At 33.3% G+C, this 24,647-nt stretch overlaps 1 protein-coding gene across 3 annotated transcripts in view; it reads right to left on the bottom strand.

The window, feature by feature from the left end:
- The window catches only part of RPGRIP1L (RPGRIP1 like), a 103,399-nt gene that overhangs the window by 53,255 nt on the left and 25,497 nt on the right, over positions 1-24,647 (bottom strand). For all 3 annotated transcript variants that reach the window (XM_008067757.2, XM_021717465.1, XM_021717464.1), the window contains exons 7-15: positions 24,328-24,433; positions 21,723-21,869; positions 20,358-20,431; positions 14,207-14,346; positions 9,249-9,355; positions 8,975-9,025; positions 8,061-8,240; positions 6,446-6,563; positions 1,868-2,320 (exon numbers count right to left, since the gene is read on the bottom strand). In XM_008067757.2, the coding sequence (XP_008065948.1) occupies positions 1,868-2,320; positions 6,446-6,563; positions 8,061-8,240; positions 8,975-9,025; positions 9,249-9,355; positions 14,207-14,346; positions 20,358-20,431; positions 21,723-21,869; positions 24,328-24,433 (1,376 nt within the window). The remainder of the gene's footprint in view (positions 1-1,867; positions 2,321-6,445; positions 6,564-8,060; positions 8,241-8,974; positions 9,026-9,248; positions 9,356-14,206; positions 14,347-20,357; positions 20,432-21,722; positions 21,870-24,327; positions 24,434-24,647) is intronic.

The raw sequence follows: 24,647 nt of genomic DNA, 5'->3' as shown, positions 1-24,647 counted from the left end.
TATCAGAGGGACTAGTACGTAAAGGGTTCTCTATATTAGTCAAAGAGAGACTATTCTATACCCAAAAGTTTTCTGAACATACCATATTATTGAAAATGTTACTGCAACTCTCTTCACTTCATCAATTTCTTTCTTGCTAATGGATAATTTTCATCAGCATACAAACATGATTTAATATCTGCCTGCTATGGTTTGAATATTTGTTCCCTCCAAAACTTATGTTGAAATTTAACTGACATTGTAATTAAGAGGTGATCAGGCCACGAGGGATCTACCTCATGGGTAAGATTGATAGCATTATTAAAGGTTGAATTTGGACCCTTTGTGTTCTCTTTTGCTCTCTTGCCTTCTGCTATACTATTATGCAGTAAGAAGGCTCTCACCAGATGCTGACACCTTGACAGTGAATTTTCCAGCCTCTAGAACTGTAAGACAATAAATTTCTGTTCATTATAAATTACCCAGTTTCAGGTATTCCGTTATAGCAGCACAAAATGAACTACGAAGTCATTATTTTTAAAATGTCCTAAAAGAATATTAATGCATATCTGTATTTGCTTATATATGCATAAAATGTCTTTGGAATAATTTGTAGCTTTTGGTGAGAGGACGCTGGGTACCTAAGGGACAGAGGAGGGAGGCAGATATTTATGCCTTTTTGATTTTGGAGTTACATGAATATATTACCTATGCAATCAGTCATTCAAACAATAAAATCCCTCTCCAGACCCCAAGTCACCTTACTTCTTTCAAATAGTTTCTTTACTTGGCCTCTGGGAAAACACATATTCTTGGTTTTCCTCCTACATCTCTGGTCACTTAGTTTTCTTTGTTGGCATTTCTACCTCTTCCTGAATCCTTAATTTTGGAATTTTCCAGAGCTCAGTTCTTGGCCACCTTCTTCCCTTTATCTACATTCACTCTCAGTGTGATTTGCATTTGGCCTATGGCTTAATCTCACCTTTGCTTCAGCCACTGGCCTTGTTGTTCCTCCATATCAAGTTTGCTCGGGATTTTGTATTTACTATTTCCTCTGCCTGAAACACCCTTCATAGATCTTCATTCAATTATTTACCAAGGTCTCCTCTCAGAGAACACCTTATCTGAACTAACAACCTTCCATCTCTCCCTTTAGCCTCTTGCTCTGATTAATTTTTCTTCATATCTGACAAAGTATGCACTTGTTTTATTGCTTGTATTCCTCTCTAAAAGGTAAGCTACACAAGGGTGGGGATTTGTCTGTCTTACCACTGACCCTGTATTCCCAGTGCCCATTAACAGTGATGGCATAATAAGGTCTTAAAAATTAATGAATGTACTACAATTAATGTTTAGTCAAATAAGGATATCAATATGATAAACATCTGAGAAAATAACTTAAAAAATTAATAGCCATGACATCATCAACATTTAAGATAGTCCAATTGGCCAGGCGCATTGGCTCAAGCCTGTAATTCCAGCACTTTGGGAGGTTGAGGTGAGAGGACTGCCTGAGCCCAGGGATTTGGGACCAGCCTGGGCAACTTGGTGAGACCTTGTCTCTACAATATATCAAAAAAATTAGCTGGGCATGGTAGTGCACGCCTGTCGTTCTGGCTACTTGGAAGGCTGAGGTAGAAGGATCACCTGAGCCCAGCCGGTCGATGCTGGGGTGGTTATGAGCATGCCACTGCACTCCAGTTTGGTGACAGAGTGAGGCTCTGACTCAAAAAAAAAAAAAAAAAAAAAAAGATAGTCCAATCAACTGTGAGCAGAGACTTGCTCTAAAGGCTCCATCAATATATACAAGATACTAACGTAGAACACCACATCAATATATAAACCAAATTAGTAATTCAAACATCCAAAGCTTATAAATAATACTTACCAACCAAACTTGCTGTACAAAATATTCGACCACTTTTTTCTAGAATCTCATGAAATTTTAATTGACATGCTGCAATTGTTTCATAATCTGTGCTATAAGCTTGGTGGACTTCAAGAGTAATAGTATTCTTCTGAATGTATTGCAAAAATAAATCATTAACATGAACAAGATATTGAGAAGTGAAGTTATATTCCGGGTGAGGGCCTCGCACTATGGGAGTTGTCTGCAGTTCAAAATCATAGAAAGCATAGGTACAGAAAGTCACAGGCTCTTTATCTCCAGATGCCTGTAAAACCTCAGAAGAAAAGGTCACTTTGTTAATATGAATTTCAAATAGATTTTCGCCTCGTTCTAAGTGGATGGTTTCATCAAATTCATCAACAGAGTCATCTGGCATGATTTCTGGTTTAAATTTGTACTGCTTGGTGCCATAGGCAATATCCTTTAATTGGGCTGCAAGAGGAGACACACAGTTTAGAGATTTCAAAATACTGACATATGAAGATGCAAACTGGTTTTTGAAGTGGTAGGAAGTCTGATTACTTTCGGTGAATAGTCAATCTTCAATTCTATGACTATACTATTTCTCTGTAAATAATACCTTATTATATGGATATTCGTCATTTGTTTTGACATCACTTATTAAGCAACAAGAAAACTGCAACTTCAGTTGTAATATAGCCTAAGTTAGGAAAGAGGGGAACAAAAATCAAAAGAAAAAAAGGTCTCTGAATGAATAGCTGAGGTAACTCTACTCTACTCTGCCTCTATATTATCCATTATCTCCTCTCCTATAAAGCCAACTTCTTTTTCTACTGGGTGCTTCCTTTTAACTTATTAAGATGTATACTTTTCTACTTTTGAGGATGATGATATATATATTACCTCTATTATGGCAATAGTTTCACAGTTGTGGACATACACCAAATTGTACACTTTAAACATAGGTGGATTAAAGCATGTTAATTATACTGCTCTAAAATTGTTGCTTGAAGATATGTGTTTCTAGATACACATTTCCCCCTAATGTTATACTCAAATTTCCAGGAAAAATAATATGTGTATGTCTCCAACTACTCATTTAACAGATACTCCTGCAACCTGCAAATAACATCTGCCTTACTTTTCCTTGAAAATACTCCAGAAAAAGCCACCAATAGCCAATTGCTAGACTTACTGGGTGCTGGTCCTTGTTCTACTTCATTCTTTGCCCCATTGGACATTAATGACCACTTTTTCTTTTGTGAACTTTTGTCCTGCCTTGGTTTCATCTCCACTGCTTCTCCTCCCACCTCTTCTCTCATTCTTTAGGGTTTCTCTTTCTCTGCTTGCTGGGGTTCTGTTTTTAATTATCTTCTTAGCGTATATATTCTCAAGGGTTATCTTGTCCACTTTTATGACTTTTGTCACTGTCAATATGCTAAAGGTTTCTGCATTTCTATTTTAAATTCAGACTTCTTTACTCGATTCCAGACACATACATACAATGTTTTACTTAATCCTCTATCTATCTAGATATCCCACAGGCACATCAAACTCAACATATCCAAAACAGAATGCATCATATTGTCTTCTAACTATTTCTGTACTTTAAATCTCGAGTGATGATGTTAGCATTCATCTAGTTGTACAACTCTAGAGATTCCTTTTTACTCTCCTCATATCTATACTACTTGTTTAACACTATTTCCTAATTCTTCTTTTTTTTTTTTTGAGTCAGAATCTCACTCTGTCACCCAGCTAGAGTGGAGTTCAGTGGCACCATTATGGCTCACTGTAGACCCCACCTCTTAGGCTCAGGCAATCCTTCCACCTCAGCCTCCTAAGTAGTTGGGACTACAGGTGCACACCACTCCTGACTAATTTTTTATTTGATTTAATTTTTTGTAGAGACGAATCTTGCCATATTTTCCAGGTTAGTCTCGAACTCATGGACTCAAGCAATCCTCCTGCCTTGGCCTCCCAAAGTGCTGAGAATATAGATGTGAACCACCGTGTTCAGCCTGTTTCCTAACTTTTTATCAAATTTGTCCCTGACCCCACTATCTCCACTATACTTATTTATACTCCCAGGTTACTATCTAGATTATTATGGAACTCACACTGCTCCTTCAAATCTTACCCATTCTTCCCAATACCTGCAGCACAATTTCCAAAATGCAATTCTGAGTGTATCACTCCCTACCTTAAAATTGCTTGGTGACTCTCCAAGTTAATACATTTCTAACTCATCAATCAACAGGGTGGCAAGCAGGCCTTCATGATTTTGTTTTTTCTAGCCTATCTCCAGATTCTCCTGCTTTTACAAATCCTGAGTTCCAATTAGATGGTTCCCCAGTGCAGTTTCCCAAATACACTGTAATGCTTCACATTTACCTGCATCACTTACTGCTTGGAATGTTTTGCATTGCTTTTACTTGTCATCTTTAAAGATTTCATGCCCACTGTGTGAAGTCCTCCCTGAGTCTTGAGGTAGAAATAGGCATTCTCTTTTCAATACTTCCAATATAAAATACTGTTCATATTTTCTTAGCTTTATACTCTTCATAGTAAAATATAACCATCTATTTACTTGTCTACATCTTATAAGTTCCGTGAGGGTGGTGCCTCAGTTTTTTTTCCTATTTGTATTTTTCCTGCCTAGCACTTTGCCTAGGATGCATTAGAGGCTTGATCATGTTTATGGAATGAATCAACGAATTTACGGGACAGATCAAATATATCAGTAAGGATTTAGTAAGACTTGAAAGGAATGAAAATCCCAAACTCTGTGACCTCCCTTTTAACCAAGAAAATTCCATTAAGCAAATTTTTATTGAGTACTACTTGGAATAAAAGGTTCACAATGCTCCTTGACTTTTGGAAAGCTCTGTTTAGTCAGATAAAGATATTTATTGAGTTCTTCTACATAGAGCAGAAGTTTTCAAAGTGTGGTTTGGAAGCCCCTGAAGGTCTGTGAAACCATTTTGAGGGTCTGTGAGGTCAAAACTACCTCTATAATAATACTAAAATGTTATTTGTCCTTTTTATTTTTATCCTTTCACAAGCATATAATGGAGTTTCTTGGAAGCTACATGGTATGTGATATCACAACAGATTAAATGTAGGAGCAGATATAAAAATCCAGCTGTTTTCGATTAAACCAGACCCTAAAAAGACTTGCAAAAATGTTAAAAATTTAAAAAATTTAAAACAATGGCACTCTTCTCACATTTTTTGTTTCAGAAAATATAACTTAAAAAAATAAGCACTGTAATTTTGTGTTAGCGTGTAATGAGTTCATTATGTTTTAATGTAAATTAAAATATTTAAACATTTTTTTCACTTTTTTTTTTTTTTTTTAGTTGGAGTCTCACTCTGTCGCCCAGACTGGAGTGCAGTGGCATGCTTCCGGCCACTGCAGCCTCGATTTGCTGGGCTCCGGTGATCCTTCCATTTCAGCCTTCCAAGTAGCTGGAACTACAGGCACGCGCTACTATGCCCGGCTAATTTTTTTATTTATTGTAGAGATGAGGTCTCACTAAATTGCCCAGGCGGGTCTTGAACCTGCGGGCTCAGGCAATCCACTCACCTCAGCCTCCCAAAATGCGAGATTACAGGCTGAGCCACCGAGCCTGGCTTTTTTCACTTTTAATTTCCAATATTATAAATATCACTCATCAACAAAGGCCTTTGTGAATCTCAATAAGATGTAAGAGTGTAAAATTACTGCAATATAGAACACTGAATTAAGTATCATATGGCAGTGGACATGAAAAAGAGACAAAGTATTTATCACTGTAGAACTTATATTGTGGTTACAGAGAATAAAACTCCAACAGCTGAAGAACACCTGTATACTTCCCAAACATAGCTTTGGAGTACATGAGAAGAAAACTGGGTAGGTAAGTGCTGAGCTAGTGTTTTTCAACATATAGTCTTGCACCTGCATCTGAATAGCTTGCAGTTATTTCTAAACACAATATAAAGATGCATGGGCTGCAGAATCTCTAAGGGCAGGGCCCAGGAAGCTACATTCTAAATAAGTCCCTCAGATGATTTTCCTACTTGCTAAAGTCTGAAAATCACTGTAAGGGCATTTCAAGCAGAGGGATGGCTACCTTCCTGGCGCAGGTGAGCATTGAGTTAGATTATGAAGCAGGGAAGGGTATGTATATCTTGGAGTAAAGAAAGAAAAGGAGGTTTGGGCAGAGCAAACAGCAAGAACAAAGGCATGGTAGTGGGACTGAGCAAGATGATCTGGCAAAGAGCAAGCATACCTGTTTGGTTGAGGTGCACAGGTTGCTTAGAAGAGAAATTCGAAAGGTGGTGGTAAATTTGAGTCTGTGGTACTTTATTAAGTACTCAGAAATCTTGACTACAACACTACTTGAATGAAAAAAACAGTAAGGAACTGCTAAAAATTCTTGAGTAGAAAAGAATCAGATGAAAATAGCCTTTCTGGTAACTTATTAAAGCTATAAATTGGGGAAAAAACAGCAAAAAAACATTGCTAAGTACAGATTTGGATGACTTTGTCAACTGTTATAAAATTCAATCTTCTAGTTAGTGGGGACAAAAAAATTGTGTATGTTGTACCTTCTAGTTTCTGGATGCGTGCAGCCCTGATATCAAGAAGATGAACATACTGTTCCACTTTGAGTTCATAATCTTGCTGCAAGTTTTCCATCTTACGCATCACTGCCTCAACCTCCATCTAAAAAATAAGGGATAAGCTTCAATATTTACGATTACTTCCATTTCATTACTCAAGGATATTATGATTCAGTATTTTCTAGATTCTGGAAATACCAAGAGCTGTAAATCATGGTTTCCTGACCTCAAATAGCTTACAGTTTAGAAAATTATGCTTGGCAATGTTCACAAATCAAAAGTAAAATAGACAAAAGACAAAACTCCAGCTTCCCTTTTATGGAAGTGAGTCTTCATTTTGCTATAAGCTAACATAACATGGTTGTAGCTGGACTTCAGGATAACTATAACTCATTTGTGGAATGTGCTAATACTAATAAAGGTGCAGTCATAGCCACTATTCATTCCCTAAAACCAGGAACTTAAAAGAATTATTTGATTGGATAATCAACAGAACAAACAGGCAACCTATAGAATGGAGAAAACATTCACAAACTATACATCTGATAAAGGACTAATATCTAGAACAAAGAACTCAAGCAAATCAGCAAGAAAAAAAGCATAAAAGAGCAGGCAAATGCCATGAACAGAAATCTTTCAAAAGAAGATATACAAATGGCCAAGAAATATATGAAAAAAATGCACAACATCACTAATCGTCTGGGGAATGTAAATCAAAACCACAATGAGATATGACCTTACACCAGTCAGAATGGCCATTATTAAAATATCAAAAACAATAAATGCTGGCACAGATGCAGAGAAAAGAGAACACGTACACTGTTAGTGGGATTGTAAATTAGTACAATAAATTAGTACAACCTCTATGGAAATCGATATAAAGATTTCTCACAGAACTAAAAGTAGATCTACCATTCGATCCAGAAATCCCACTACTAGGTATCTACTCAAAGGAATAGAGGCTGTTATATAAAAAAGGCATCTGTACCCTTGTTCATCACAGCATAATTCACAATTGCAAAGATGTGGAATCAACCTAAATGTCCACTGACTGATCAGCAGATAATGAAAATGTGGTATATATACACTATGGAATACTATTCAGCTTTAAAAAAGAATAAAATAATGCTTTTTGCAGCAACTTGGGTGAAATCGAAGAATATCACCCTAAGTGAACTAACTCGGAAACAGAAAACCAAAAACCAAACACCACATGTTCTCACTTATAAGTGGAAACTATACTGAGACTCTGAAAAGACATAGAACATGGTAAAATGAACACTGGAGACTCAAAGGGGAGAGGGGGGAAAGGGTAGAGGAATAAAAAATCACCTGTTGGGTACAATGTGTACAGGTGGGGTGGTAGGAAAACATAAAGCCCAGACCAAAAACTATTTGTATCCCCTAAAGCTACTAAAATAAAGAAAAAAGTTAAATGAATAAAATTATTTGTTTTAAAACTATTTATTTTAAGTACTTAGCTATAAGGCTAAATTTCAGAGATGTGGTAATATATGTTAATAGTTGATAACAGATGATAACACATCGTACTTAGGTAAATTATCAGTAGAAAGTTACTTGATTTAGTGTATTACATTACCTGATAATCTCTATTAATTTTGTGTTGCATAATTAGCATGTTTCTTGTCTTTTCAAGTTCTTGCACTGTTTCTGCATGAGTTGCTTGCAGCTCTCTCATACAGTGTTCTGGATCTTTATTAATTTTACTGTCCACTTTCTCTAAAAAGGAAAGGTCTCCACTTTTCTGTTCCTTTCGAGCCTAAGACAAAACATGTTTTATTACTGAAACAAGAATTTCTAGAATGCAGTTGTATGAATTAATATACATGTAGTGAGAAACAATCATTAATTGAAAACATATATTTCTATTTTTTCCACCAGGAATAAAGCAGTCCTGATATTTGGAAAGACGACTGAAACAGTTACAGGGAAATAAAAAAAAAAAAAAAGTCTGTTACTTCATGACATGTAAAAGGATCATGTACATTTATTTTTATTTCTTCATTTGATTAAAATCTACACTGTGATCTAAACGGAAAGAAGTGTATTTTCTTGGGTCTTCTTATAAATTACAGAATATCCTAGAACTGGAAAATATCTTCTTGTTATATTGCTAATTCAATATTTTACTTAACAGGGTGCACACCAAAGTCTCAGGGCAGAAAATTGTTGATTTGTTATATAAAGAAGCAGGTAAAAGTAAAATGTTTGCTACAATTAAAGAAAGTGCTTTAAATAAGAGTTTTGGAAATCTATTTTAATGTAATTTTGATATCATTATGAAATATGTATATGCTGTAACTAAATGTCACCTGACTACTTTTTCTAGTAGAGTTGATATTTGATATTTGTATAGGTGTAAAAGATGCACTACGTTTCAGAGAATGAACAAATAATTCATTGTCCAAATTAAAGGATTACAGATAAGCGTTAGCATTATGCTGAAAAAGTTATATGTAGACAGGAAAATCGTGGTGAAGTTCAGAATGTTACCTTTATAAGTAGGAGAGCTTCACTCAATTCATCAGCATTAACATTATTCTCCTGTAATAGATTAAGTAAAAGCTCACATTGGGTTATTCATAAAAATACAAGAGACATGCCAACTATTCAGATTATCCTCATGGAACATAAGCTACATGATATCGTGAGTTAATAAACTAAGTAATATGTTTGTATTCTTTTGCTTTGTAGTATAGTGTTCTTTCTATGTATAAAATATTTAGATATAAATTGAGTTTATCTCCTAAATAAGAAAATAATTCACCTGGTTGTAAAACTTCATTCGGTTTTTTAGTTCATCAAGTTGTTGCTTTTGTTCCAGATACTGTAACTGTAGTTCTCTATTCTCTTGAATGAGTTTCTCATTTTGGTCTTAAAAATAAAGTCAACATAATTGGAAAGGTAGGTGAGAATTAGGTCTCAGAACACATTTTACGTTACTTTAATTCCTGTTACACACCATGCTTGATCTAGTATTGTTCTGGTCAGAGATAAAATTGAGCTTGCACCTAGGCAAAGGCAGCAGGGGAATGAGAATAAATGAACACTATCATGTGTCTACCATATGATACACTTGCTTATCAAAAACCTAAGACGTAAGTTCCTAGTATTAATATAAGGAAATTGTGGCCTCTGGGACTTCAAAGGAATGTTCTATTTAAAATACCTAAGAAAATATGTTTCTAAATCTATGATTTTTTACTTACTTAAAAAGGGTCCTGAAAAGCATGCAAAAAAAAAAAAAAAAAGTTTTAGTTTGCTAATTAACTTCTTTGAATTTTCTTTTCCCAACTTAGTGTAAAGTTTCTGTATTAAAACAAGGTTATTTCTAGAGGGTGAGAAATATTGCATGTCAGGTACAATGTACACTATTCCCATGGGTTACACTAAAACTCACACTTTGCTATGTTATACATCTATGTAACAAAAATGCACTGTACCCCTAAATCTATAACTTTTTAAAAAAGATTAAGGTCATTTCTCTGATAAACTGAGTCCATAATTTAATCAACCATATTTCCAACACATCTGTTACAATAGGAGAGATCGAGTCTCAAGCAATGGATGCAGTATCAATAATATGTCATGTGTATTCTTTATTCACTGAATTCATGCTATTAATTAGCAAGACATGGATATAGAGCTATTGCTAAGAAATGGATAATTGTTGTTTGCCTAGGCACTTAATCGCAATAAGACACAGCAGGAGTATAGTGTAGAACTTCAGAAGACAGCAAATTCATAAACATACTACATTTTCAATCCTTGTAAACATGCTCAGCTTCTTTTTCTTTTTTTTTTAAAGCATAATAGCTAACTAGTAAATGCAATGCATTCGTGAGTCTCATGTTTGTAAGTGTATTGCTCGCTAGAGTTCATTGTAGCAGTCAGGTATCCTTTGTTGACTCCCTATGGACTAACTAAACCATGTCATCCAAAGTGTCTCCACTAATTTCATCCTGCTCTCAGTGATTTATATTTATCATGTCTTCAATTTAAGTTGTATATTTTTGTTTCGTTGTCTTAAAAAAAAAATCAAAACATTTGCCAAGAATTCTTTACATGAATTTAATATTGATTGCATTTTATACAAAAATATATTTTTGACTTTTAAAAGGCTTTGTGATCCCAAGCTATAAATACTATACATGTAAGTACATGTATAAATACTACATATAAGTAAAAAGGTTAAATTACACAGTTAAGAATGGACTGAATTTGAATCTTTTGATGTCACACACTTCTTAACAATCTAAAAAGTAAAAAAAAAAAAAAAAAAAAAGTGACCCCAGGGTAGGCGGAGGCATTTTAATATCAAATATACTGTATAAACACTTTTATCCTATTGATAGAAGGGTAAAAGGTTATTCTAGAATATAAATTTCTTATATCTAGTTAACTAAAATAAATGATTTCCAAATATGACCAATATTTGGAAATTTTGAAGGTAAAGGTAAAATACTTGTTTTTAAACTAAAAATCAGGATTTTTATATAAATATGGATTCTTTTGAGATAAATTTTTTTGTTAGGGAAGATAATAAGAATGATTAGGTAACAAAAGGAAGGTAAATATTATCAGAAGGATATAAGCTCAAATGTACTGAGGATGATATAATTTTATTCTTTGGCCAGCACAACTTTTAGGTATCTAAGAGTAAGCTAAAGTATAAAGGACATGAGTGTTCCATCATTATCCTGATACAGTATATTTTGATTATTATTTTTATGTTCTAGTTTCTCTTCCTTTCAACTTTTTCAGAGCAGGGTTTCTAAGAATAATATGCTATTAGGTATAAATAAACTTATTTAAATGTTTCCATCCTTTCCTTATTTCTGTTTCAACAACAATGTCTCCACCACTGATGCTTTTTTTTAGGACATTATTATTAGAAAAATAACTTAGTGGGAGAAGACATTACTAAATACCAATAACCTTTTCTCTACTGAATTTTATGTAGGATTATCCACTATTTTTCCATTCTCAAGCTGTTTATTGGGGATATAATCCTGGGTCTTAAAAAAGCACTGAAATATTATAGTTCAAAAAGGAAACAGACTTGCTGAATTATAATATGAAAAAACAAAGCACTCTGTACAAGATGAAAAATAACCTTCTTACCTTACGATTTGACAAAAAGCAGGTTAAGCTAAACAGCATTTTATTCAAATGAAATAACATTTCACTCTTTCAAAATTATGTTCTTCCAGCACACCATTAATAAGCAAAGTGCAGAGAACAATTTCAACTAAACAATTTTCAGAGCTCCTTTGTGCTAATATCTTCAGCTGTGATCAATATAACCATATGTATTATGCTGAATTATGCATTTCAGCTAAAGATAGAAAGGAACTTTCAAAAGCAAGCCTTTAAACACATGCAGTTAATTTAAGCATTAACCAAATGCAAACTGCATTTACATATCCTTCCCCCACATATTCACACAATCTGAAACTAATTTGTACCTTGAATAAAGAGGTGAGTATTCTCTAAAAATAATTTGCCAGTTAGATGAACGACTACAAGAAGCCAAGGAAACATCTTCTGGCAAAGAACACTTGATACACGAAAAGGTAAATGTGTGAAGAGACTTCAAAGTAAAATTAAACAATTTCAAAATCTGTAACACAAAAAGGAACTTTCTAAATATTAAAAGATTTGCTTAAATAAACAGTTTCAATTTTTTGTGTATTATTTCCCTGGAAAAATGGTTAAAGGCTGTAATATTTTTCTTGTAACCTATTGTAATATTTCCACAAAGAAACAAAATCTTAAATCCTTGTAAATTTGAGGTATTCAAACAAAAAATAACTGTAAAATAATAGTTGCATTAAAAATATTCAGTTCTAGCAAATTTTCTTTAGAAAATAATTGGATAAATATGTAAAGGTTTGTGTAGAAAGATGTTGCTTATAATACCTTAAAAAACTGAAGCTACTTTAATGCTAAATAAAAAATTTTAAGTAATCTATGGTATCTTCTCACGCTGGAAAATTATAACAGCCATTATAAATAATGATGATATAGATTTACATTTATCAAGGAGTGATTTAAATAAAAAAGCATATTATAAAACTATAGCTCTACATTTAGAAATAACTCTGAAAGGACATAAATCAAATACTAGCAATGATTTTCTTAAGGATTGTGGGATTGAGTTTTATAATTTTTTTGTTTACTGTACTCTTTTTCATAGTGTAAATGAGTTATGTTTATTATTTAAAAAAATCCCCCAACATATGAATAGTCACAAAAAGATGAGGAATGAACCAGATGGATTAAAATAACTTAATAAGTGTAATACTTAATAAGAACCCTCAGAATTAATTCAATTAAGATCCTACTCTTTTAAGAAAAGTTTCTAGACACCAATTCAGATGTCTAAAAGAGAAAAGTTTTGGAATTCTCGATATCTATATAAACACAAAAAGTATAGAAATAAAAATGTTTCTCTCATTTCCCTTTCCTTTAAGAATACATAATTTATCTGTTTTTGGAAAAGACAGAATACAGAGCACTTCCACTTTCTTTAGTAAACAAGAATTTATTGAGCAACTACTAAGACAAAGCACTTTGTTAGGCATTTTGTATGTGCTTTTGATATAAAAGCTTCAAACAAATCCACCAGGTCAGAAAACATGTCAGCACTATTTTATTTTACTTACAATCTTCTAGAGAAAAATTCATAATCTGTCATCTAATTTAATTACTTAGTAAACAAATATTGCACTAGTGTTGTTTCATTGAAGTTAAGACTCCATTGATTATAAGATGCATCCCAATATTAGAGATGTTAAAATGTGAAAACATTATGTTCCTTATAGTCAGTAAATATGGAATTGCGGTCTAAAAATATGAGTACTAACTAGAAACATGATTGCTTTTTAGTGAGTCTGTATTAAACTTTTAAATATTCTCATGCAACTGAATTGCAAATCTTCAAAAAGAGCAACATTATGATCATGTTACTTGGTTTATCTAGTGGATGAGTAAACATACAACTTAAAGCAAATAATGTATTTCCTGGTTGCACATTTGTAGGTATATGTATGTGTCTGTAATATAGTAAAATTCAAATACCTTCTTTCATTGTAATTATTTAACTTCAACGAGATAAGAAGAGTGAGATCTGTGATTTCTAATATGGAACTTATTAATGATTATTAATCATTATCCCATTATGATTAATTATCGTCAGACAGATCTTCCCTATTTAAACTATCAAAAACAGCAAGTCAACTACTTCTGCCACTTTCTGTTATTTTTACCCTGCTTTTGCCCCATTTCCATTTGCCACCATCTCACATATTACATATTTAATTGTTCATTTCTTCCTATTAAATTTACATTTCATGAATGCAAGACCTTTGTTTTATTCATTGCTGTATTCCCAGAACTTAGAGAAATGCCTAGCACTTGCTGATACTCAATATAACACTTTTTTGACTGTTGAATAAAGAAAGGCTCAGAATTTAGGGAAATTAAACAAAGACTAACTAAATAAGAATAACTCTGAGGAAAAGCAATTCTTTTGGCATGTACACTAGGCTGAGTATGAGAAAGTTTGAGCAATTGAAAAATTCATGAACATGGATGACTTTGTCCTCACTATTTATAGCAAGGTGACTGGCAAACAGCAGGCCCCACAATACATAGTGAGCGATTCAACGAATAAACATCAGCTGTCTGAAATGAGTAAGTCAGTAGATATTATACATGTACCTCTTTCAGTTTTTAGTCTGTCAAGGATTTCAGTTTTGTCTGTTAAATCAGATTTTAAGGCAGTCTCGAGCTGAGCAATCTGTACTTTCAGCTGCTGCTCCTTTAACTTCCATTGCTCTTCATGGGCAGCACTGAAGGCACTGCAAAACACACGTGACATGCAAGGAAACCTTGGAAATCAGCTTCAACCGAAAACAATAAAGAGAAAAGCTTTTAGTGGCACAGAGACCACTGTCATCATGTCTTAGGAATTAAGTAAACATATGCTGGTCTGCTGCTGTTGAAACCGAGGCGCCTTTCTCAGGCTGCGGTTAGGGAACATGAAAGAGTTTGTGGGATGAGCAAAGGAACTGGCCTTAATTTAGAGCTCTAAAGTCAGAGAAGTTGGCAGTGTGCAGCTTTTGTGGGACTAGTAAAGGAATTCAGATACTGTACATACTCCAGAGGAATCCACAATTCCAAACCTCAGTAACTGACATCGGACAAAACCATTCTCTCCCACTTACAAACCTCTTAAGACAGAGAAAATGGACTTTTCACCTGATCTTTAATTCTGTGAAACTTTTGAAGAGTCTGTAATAATAACATGTTCAAAAAATACTGGCCACAAAATGATACCATATTGTACCACAAGACAGTAATTCTGATATTGATTAAGTAGTGATAACTCAGTTTTTGTCCTAAAAAACAAAAACAATAGGCTGGGAACAAACAATTTTACTTGTAACACATGACTGGGATGAAAACCAATGGTCTGGCCTGATAAGAATGACAAAAAAGAATTATTATTCCTCAGTAAGAGTGCAGCAGAACTACAGTTAAAATCAAGACACTGCATATCAGAAGAAAGAACCAGTTGAAAAACAACTACATGGTACACAGAAAGTATACAATAAACATTCATTTTTCTAGTGGTTCCTAAATGCTGGCCTAGACACTGGTGCTAGACCAGCTGTACTAAGGACACTCAGGAAGATTTCACAATGAAGATCCAAGGGCACAGGAATTCATATTTTTATAAAGCTCCCCAGATGATAGCCAGGTTTTGGAAAAACTGATCTTGATCTGTATTTCAGCAGAAAACCATTATCTGTGAAGCTTGATATGATGACTGAATAATCATCAACAGCTTTGACCATTTTACTTATTTTAAACCCAGTAAATACAACAAAAACTTATAAAATCTGGCTTTATACTGACAATAAAGTAAATGGAAAAGAAACATATTATTGAAAATTGCCCTAATGTTGCTCCTAGCTAGTCGTGAGTTTGTATTCCAAAAGAGATATTTTCCTGGGAGGTACAGCTTTTCAAGAGCAAAATTGTATATTCATTTCACATTCTGAATGTTTTTACTGTATTTAAAATAACATGACCTTGAAAATAAATGGAATTCTAGAAGTTTCACTAAATATATCTGTTTCACCTATCAATACTCCCATTTCACATATGGAACCTTAAAAGATGTATGGATCTATATACCAATATTTTAAGTTAATTTTGTCGAAGATACAATGACCAAGGTTCAAATGAAATCCAAATACAATATACCTTTATTTTTATTTTATTTATTTATTTATTTGAGTTGGAGTCTCACTCTGTCACCCAGACTGGAGTGCAGTGGCAGCTCCCGGCCACCGCAGCCTCCACCTGCTGGGCTCCGGTGATCCTTCTGCCTCAGCCTTCCAAGTAGCTGGAACTACAGGTGCGCGCTACCACACCCGGCTAATTTTTGTTTTATTGTAGAGATGAGGTCTCGCCAAGTTGCCCAGGCGGGTCTCGAACCCACAGTCTCAGGCAATCCACTCACCTCAGCCTCCCAAAGTGCGGGATTACAGGCTGAGCCATGGAGCCTGGCTGCAATACGATTTTAAATACCAAACTAAATAACATTCGTTTATCTGTTCATTTAAAAAATAAAGAACAAACATAATCTCTATGTCTGGACAAACTGCATATATCAAACACATACATATATTTGCGTGAATGTGACTATACACATGTATACATGTGTATGTGTGTGTGTCTTGTTTTATTAAAAACATGTACTACCCAGAAAAAAATTAGCATGGTGAAATAGGCACAACTACACATTATATCAGACGCCAAAAATTAGAAACAGTAGTGTTCCAATAGCATTAGTACCAGCAAAAATCACCAACAGCTAATCTGGCAGAAACATCAGAAGCTGTATGTGTTTAAATTAAGAACAATTTAGCAGCCTGGTTTTTCCAAACCCACAAAATACTAGTGTAAATCAGCATAAGTCAATCTGAATTTAGTCCACTGCTATCTTCCCTCTAAATTTAGGAGTACATTCCACTGGAGTTTCATGAGGAATTCCTTTTGAATTTACTGTATTCCTCTATGCTTGGAGCCATCTGTGTAACTATAAATGGTGAACCACATCTGGCCTCATTTTCTTTCTAAGGGCTGTGTACATGATTAAATCTGAATATGAGAACAGCCTTTAGGAACCTTTTATTCATGAAAATGTTTTTGTATATTGCCTATAGTGACAACTGAGAGGGGATCATAGTTGGTCTTTGTACACATGTAACATGCTATGCTGCAGGACTGATAAAATGTCAGCCTGCCATGGAGTGCCCATTGGTGCCTGTGGTCACTGGCAGCTATGGGTCAGCATACTGTAAATACATGCCCTTGATCAAAAACATAAGACTGAAATAAAGCCAAAGTATTTATCTATGCCCAAAGGTCATTTTGAAATTCCAGTTATTCCAATGTTCAAGGGCATCCTAATGTAAGAGATAGAGAAGATCATCCATAAAGAAATCCATAGGTACTTTATTTAGGGTCTAGATGAAAATTAAATACATATTTATATAAGGATATTTCACTTACTGAAGGGAGATGATGCCCCACATGTACTTAAGAGTTTGATTTCTGAGAAGCAAAAAGTTCTCATATTTGATCACTTGAGATGTCATGATTACTAGAAGGTTACAGGGGACAGATACTTTACAGAAACAGAGTACAGAGCATCTATTGGTGGTCAGCAGTCCTCTTTTAAGATGACTATCATATCATAAAACCTTGATTCATTCAATTATTAAGTGGGATAATATCATCTTAAATTTCAGATGAACACTTTTAAAAAGTAGGCATTAGATCAGTATTTCTCAATGAGTTAATACCTTAAAGTCACCTTCAACAGATTTTTTGGACCCAGTCTCAAACTGACTGAATCAGAATTAGATGGTGTGGGAGTTGGGGGTGGCATGGGTGGATAGGTGAAGGTGCTCTAAAGAGTTGGCGAAACCTACATTTTATTATATATTTATTTTTTGAAACCTACATTTTAATAAATTTCCCACATTGTTATGCATTACAGTTGAAGAACTATTACATTAATCAGTTGCATGATGCCAAAACTAACTTCAAATATGGAACCCAGCATTGCCATATTAGAGTATAGAGTTTCTCTCTTACCAAATAAAAAGATTAAACTGCAAAAAATTTATTCTGAACTTCTAAATTGAACATTTCTTAAAGTTATACTTATTTCTTGGCACTGTATCAAAAGTGCTTTAGCATATTAAAAAGGCTCATACCAAAGACTAACATGAGGGTTTTGTCTTACCAGATGATTCTCTAATATGTCATATGTCAAGTAATAAACACATTCAGAATTTCATTTGAAAAAAGGAAGATGAGAATGCAATCTGCAAATCATATTTTTCTCCTGAAAACTAGCCAATTTTGAATAACAAACAAATGCTCTTCTTTCAAAAACATGCTAGCATTATGACTAACCAAGGGAGTATATGTAATTTTTGATGAACATTAGTTGTCGGCAATGATGAGTAACAGTGACACAAACAAAAGAGCTGTAAAGAATCTTAGAGACAATATTGATTTTTGTGGAGTTTCTCCAACTATACTTCTGGAAATATATTACATATATTTTTAAAAACTGTAATGGAGATTTTATAACTGACTATTCGATTGACAATTACATGTGCTTGCTGAATTTTGTGCTTAAGTGTCATTAATTTTCTTTTGACGTTAAGTGTATTGACATTCATTTTACACATTTACTTCCATATACCTCACATAAAATTCAAGTGTAAGCAGCATAATGAGATCTGTTTTTAGTGTGACAGGAAAAAATATAGCTCCAGCACAAAACATTAAAAAAAACTCCTCAAAGTCAATTTTACACTCTTAGATCATCTTCTAATATGTAAAGATAAAAGTTTTATGGTGATAAAAGTAAATATTGGAAAAACATGACTACATCAAAATTCCATTTATGCATGATTCCCAGCTAAGTCTGATTTTTAAAAAAAATTTCAAGACAGTATGTTCAGTAACAAATTGGGGAGAAGTAGAAAATTTAGAATTAATGGCCACTTATTTTCTTGTATTTAGACTATGTCAAATTACTTGAAATTACAAGATGTTAGGAAAAGAGTAAGCTAATAAAAATTTCTGAATGTATGACAGTTTAATTATTCCATGAATGTTTCCCTTTCACATATACAATTTTCCAATCAATTAAAATCGGAGAGACAGTTAAACATAGAGAAAAAAATTTAAGTTCCAGAGTAAAACATTTTGGATTTTAGTTCTATACTGGAGTCTCAGCAATGCTGTGTGACTCTGCACAAGTCTCAATTTTTCAGAATCAATTCCCTCACTTATGAAATCTGGGAATAGTATCTTTTCTGACATCTAATAGCGTCTTGTGCAATTTGTATACTGACATTCCCCCCACCCCAATGTCCCCCTGATATACTGATATTTTTTCATTTTTATTTTAAATTGTCTTTATTTTATTTTACAGGTGTCAAGTACAAGTCTGGTTTAGTGAAGTTGGGGCCTCCCACTGGTCCTCACTTCCCCTGGTTTAGGATGAGGTACCCTTAGTGATGCTATGTACCCCCTCACAGTGTCCCACCACTGTCGATCCCTCTCTTGTAGTGTATACAGACATATAAAATTTTCAAACACACATAATGATTTTAACTGGTGTCTGACCTTGTGTTGGTAATCCTTGATAAAATGACAAAAGATTGTCAACACCTAGTAGGTAAACAGCATAGGTAATACAACCACTGGAACTGGAATAATATCTGACATTAATTTAGGTAACTTTCTAAAAGCAAACCAAAATAAAAGCCTATCTCCACACTCTTTGGGTATGATTTGTTTAATTTAAAACTGTAAATTTAATTTAAAAACGTAAATTTAATTTAAAAAGGTAAAACAGTTAAAAAGCTAACAATGTATCTATAGCTCAGATGGCTATTTTCTGAGGTTTCAGTATACGTCTAATAGAAGTAACTTTTAAATATCAGCTATAGCATATACAATTTAAATATGTATTAAATTTGCTTTCATGTAAACCTGTATTTATCATTTATCAGTTATACTAAAAAGACTTTACAAAAAATTACAAACACACACATACACACACAAATCTGTATCACTTAATCAAACTTAGATGTGGAGTAGAATTTTATTTCCAGCATTAACAGAAGGGATTCATTTATTTTAAACACCCATAATTATGTAGTAGATTAAGCAACAAAATTGAGGCAGCCCTTTACAATTTATCTTGAGATAATGATGCTGTGTTTCTTTTTATAAAGAACAGAGACAACTGTAAGTTAACACCTTTGTTTTTCCTCAACAGAATAACTCAGCTAATAAGCTGGGGAGCCCAGTGTGGAGATCAAAAGAAGTTCAAATACAAGCTCTGTTACTTGATATCTTTAAGAGGTGAGAAGTATCCCTTAAAGTTACTTAATTATATTTTATCTTTTGTCTGCAAAATGGGCATTTACAATGCCCATATTTCAAGGTGCTGTGAAGAATCTATAACAATGAAAATAGAGTATCACAGTATCTGCTAGTCTATAGTTAGTGTTCAATAAACGACAGCAGTTGTTACTGGCAACAAAGCAATATGGCTTTCTTAATAGTAATAGGCTACTGCTCAGGTTAAACAATTTATTCCTGGTACCTTAAAAAAACTTATATTTCTTTTATAAAGTATGCATATTTCTTGGTATCATCTGTCGCTAATTCTTTAATCATTATTATATATTCTGACAACAGCAAATGCTTAAAAATAAAAGAGCTCTAACAAAAGAATGAAAGAACACATGGAATCATGATTTACCTGTCATAAAGTTTATCATAGTTTTCCTTTAAAAGTTCACGTTCCTTTTCTAAATCATTAATTCTATCCTGCAGCTAAAATGAAAAGAAAATTACACATTAGGTGATTACCATATAAAACCATTTGGGGGATTTAAAAAAAAAATTTTAAAATTCCATATGGGAGGAGGCTAACATGTTTCAGTCTTAATTTCTAAATTGTAGCTGCTAACTAGACCACTTATATTCTCTGCATTTAATTCAGCATTGATTTTTCCAGGTTGTTAAATAAACATGAAATTAATATCCTTGTTTTAATTTAGCAGAAACGTATGCAATACTTTATGACAACATGTGGTAGAACTCAATAAAGAATATGCTAAGAACTTGCTGTTAAGTCTTAGGAAACATAATATTTTTTACTTTCCACCATGATGAATTCCATCGTTATATCCATTTTCTATTAATTTCCAATTGGCCCATACAAAATAAAAAGAATTAACTTTTCTTTATGTTCATGGTTCAAACAAATTGAGTTATATTAATCACTATTTATTCTGAAGACACAATTTTTCCCATTACCTGGAATTTACAAATAACCAGTAACACATCTTATGAATAGATGAATATATAAATGAAATTGCATATCTTGTTTTATTCCAATGAGTAATATTTTCAGAAATAAACTTGGGGTAATAGTTACATTCTTATATGTAGATTTCTGTACTGTGGTATTTATTTTTGTTTTATTCATAAGTTTTTGCAGTCACAATTTTCCCTCATGGATCAGAGTTCTCTTAAAATTTATTCCATTTTCAAAATTCTCTTTTGATGGTAATAATAGACAGTAAAAGATTCTCCAAGATCACAACAGAATACAGTCATCTTATTTCATTTCTATTCCCTTAGAAAGTTTAACAGACTACAGAAAAAGACTATAATGATGAGTTTTCAAACAATTCCCTAAAAAAATTAGACAACTTCACAAAATTGCTGATATTGCAGAGTGTAACACCCATATCCTCAGAAACAGAAATGTTTCTATAATTTTGTTTCAGTATCTCAAACAGCTAATAAGTTGTCATAGTTGAGAAAGTTAAACTCCATAGGTAATCCGGCATCAGTTTTAAAATGTTATATTTTCTTTTTACTCAAGGATCTTTAATTCCTTGGGTAAACACTGGATCTCAGCACATTTACAAGTATTGTTAAACACTGATATGCTATTCTTATATTAACGACTACATTTCGCTGTGCTCAAAACACCATAAATACAGCTTATAATTTTAAAATAAATACAGTATTTGAAATAATCCTATTTTACTTTTTCAAAACAGTTACAGGGACATTTTAATGTGACAGACAGCTAAACTCTTTGGGAGCTTACCTCTTCTATTCTTCTTTCAGAAAACTTCATAGAATGTAATTGTTTTTCAAGACTGCAGCATTTTAAACGCTGCTCTTTAAGTTGCATATTTAACTCTTCTCCATTTGCCATCAAGGCATCATGGCTGATCCTGAGAGTTCTTTGCTTCTAAAAAACAAAAATCATTTAAACATTATTTATGGATTGTGCTTTTAATAAATGATTACAATTCTATAAATTAATTTACTCCTGAAGTTCACATTATACAGCTTATTTTTCACATCACAAATGCTGCAGACATGCTACTTATCCATAGGAGATATTCTCAACTAAGTGTGACATTACAAGATAATACAGTTATCTTAGCACAGACTCACATATTTTATTTCCTTCTAACATTTTTGACTTGTTGACAGTGACCGGTAAGTCATTTCATTCTCTCAATTAATTTTTTTTCTTTTTGCTGTTGTTACATTCATTGGACATACTGTCTAAAAATGCTGCAGAATGGGTTGAAAATCCTGACCACAGATATTTGAACTGAAGGAATTTGCTACCACACAATATAAACAGCCTTGGATGGTTAGCTTTTAATTTTAATACAATTACATTAAATGTTTCAATTAAAATAGTTATAAAGTCTTCCTAACTTAAAAAAATGGTCTATTTATGACCATGCTTTAAACTAAATTTCATATACCTCAATGTCACATACTTCTTTTTTAAATAAAAAAGGTAATTACATTAAAGTCTTTTCATAGAGACCATATAACCATAACATGTAATGTCACCTGCTAATTAAAGTCTCTTAAGTCCTATTGACATTTTTCTTCACTCATTGAAAAGAAACATGGCTATTGAGATATTCAGGTCAATTTTCATTAATCTTGGTATTATTACAGAAAGGTATCTTCAAGAGAGTGGCAGTAGTGGGAAACTGCTGCGGGGGGAGGGCAGGGGAGGGCCCACTTCATCAATAAGGGTGCCTGATCTCAAACCAGGTGAAGTGGGGACCAGAGGCCCAAACTTTATCTGTACATGACCATTTGTATACCTAACCCTGAATTGTACCCCACATCTTTAAAAAAAAAACAACGAGTATCTTCAGCTAGCTTTCTTTTCTTTTTTCTTTTTTCTTTTGAGTTGGAGTCTTACTGTGCCACCCAGGCTGGAGGGCAGTGGCATGCTCCCAGTCACCGTAGCCTCAACCTGCTAGGCTCAGGTGATCCTTCTGCCTCAGCCTTCCAAGTAGCTGGAACTACAGACATGTGCTGCCACGCATGGCTAATTTTTTGATTTATTGTAGAGATGAGGTCTTGTCAAGTTGCCCAGGCTGGTACTGAACCCGTGGGCTCAGACAATCCTCTCACCTCGGCCTCCCAAAGTGCTGGGATTATAGGTGTGAGCCACTGCACCTGACCTCAGCTAGCTTTCTCTGGAATCCTCACTTCATTCAGGCTGTTGACCTTAACCTCTCACATATTCACACTATGTCAATTCCAAAAGAGGTACATGTACTATAACAGACACTTATTATTGTTGATATTTAAACTAATGCCTGGGGTCACTACTTAATTGAAATCAAAGTAGTCAAAATGACAAGAAAATGCAAAATCATTTTTCAATTTCTTTCTTAATTCATCATCTTAGAAATGGCTTTCAACTATATGTATTTTTAATTTCCTTCATCTATTTATGGATAGTACTATCATTCCCACTTTCTAATCATTCTCCTCTTTTACCAACTCATACTCTTATGCTGCAATAGTTATTACTTGGTATTTACGAATGGAAAATACTACCCAAAGAATGGCTGAAAAATACTTAACTAATTCAAAAGTGATTTTAGGCTTCTGATGACCCTATGCTTTACATCAATTTACTGCTTCCTTTGTCTCAGTACTTCAAAGAAAGTACTGCTTAATATAAATTCTGCTCATCTGGAATGTTTTGGAAAAGTTCATTAATTCCAGAACCTATGTTAATTATGCAGTGCCAACAAATAGGAGCCTTCTGATGGTACATTCCTGTGGGGCCATAGTACTTGTTAAAACAATCATGGGGATAAAGAATCCCAAGTACTGTCAACCTGAATGGTTAAGGTTTAAAATAAATATACTGATATGCGTACTCAAATATTTTCAAATAATGGTGGTAACCCCCCAAAAAAATCACATCAAAGTAAACTTTAACAGAATATGATAACTGACTTATTCACAACTGATCTATCATCAGTAATTTTATAAATGCTTAGAATTGAAGATATATGAAATACAGGGAAAACTTCAATCCTATGTGCCCATAACAAATTCAGATAAAATAAGTCAAAAATAATTTTTTTGGCATAAGATGATTTATAAGAAATTGTTCATTATTTGAAGATGACATAGATATTTATAAAAGTCCAAGCAGTTAATTATTTCTTTAGCAGTTAATTATTATTTATTTAATTAACTTTTAAATAACAAACAATATATGAAGATAAATATACACATTTGTGAATAAAAAGAGCAATCTTTAAAAATTTTTATTGTTATAATAATTCTACATAAAATACCTTGAGTAGCACTATTTTTGAATCTTTTGCATCTATGTACTATCATAATAAAATAAATTATCACTGTACCTCTTGAAGCTGAATAAATTTTCCTTCCATTACTGAAAGAGCACTGCTTTTCTCCACTAGTTGTTTATGAAGCTTAATCATTTCTACATTGTCTCGAATGTTTGACCTTCAGAGTTGTGTTTAAGAAAAAGAGAGACAGAAGTAAACAATGCAACTGGAGAGAAAAAAAAATCTATTGCAGAATCACAATTTTTCAATTAAGGTTACCTAGAGAATATTTACACATTTGTACACCAGTCAATGAAGTTTTTAGGTGATTATAAATGCAAGGTGGATTTATTATTTAAAATTAATGAAAAGTAATTCATAAACTTTCATAA

The sequence above is a fragment of the Carlito syrichta genome, unplaced genomic scaffold, assembly GCF_000164805.1.
Source record: "Carlito syrichta isolate Samal-C Ts95f unplaced genomic scaffold, Tarsius_syrichta-2.0.1 Scaffold309768, whole genome shotgun sequence".
In the NCBI taxonomy this organism is placed as follows: domain Eukaryota; kingdom Metazoa; phylum Chordata; class Mammalia; order Primates; family Tarsiidae; genus Carlito; species Carlito syrichta.
Note: the sequence above shows the minus strand (reverse complement) of the source record. Positions and strands in the feature narration are given on the sequence as shown.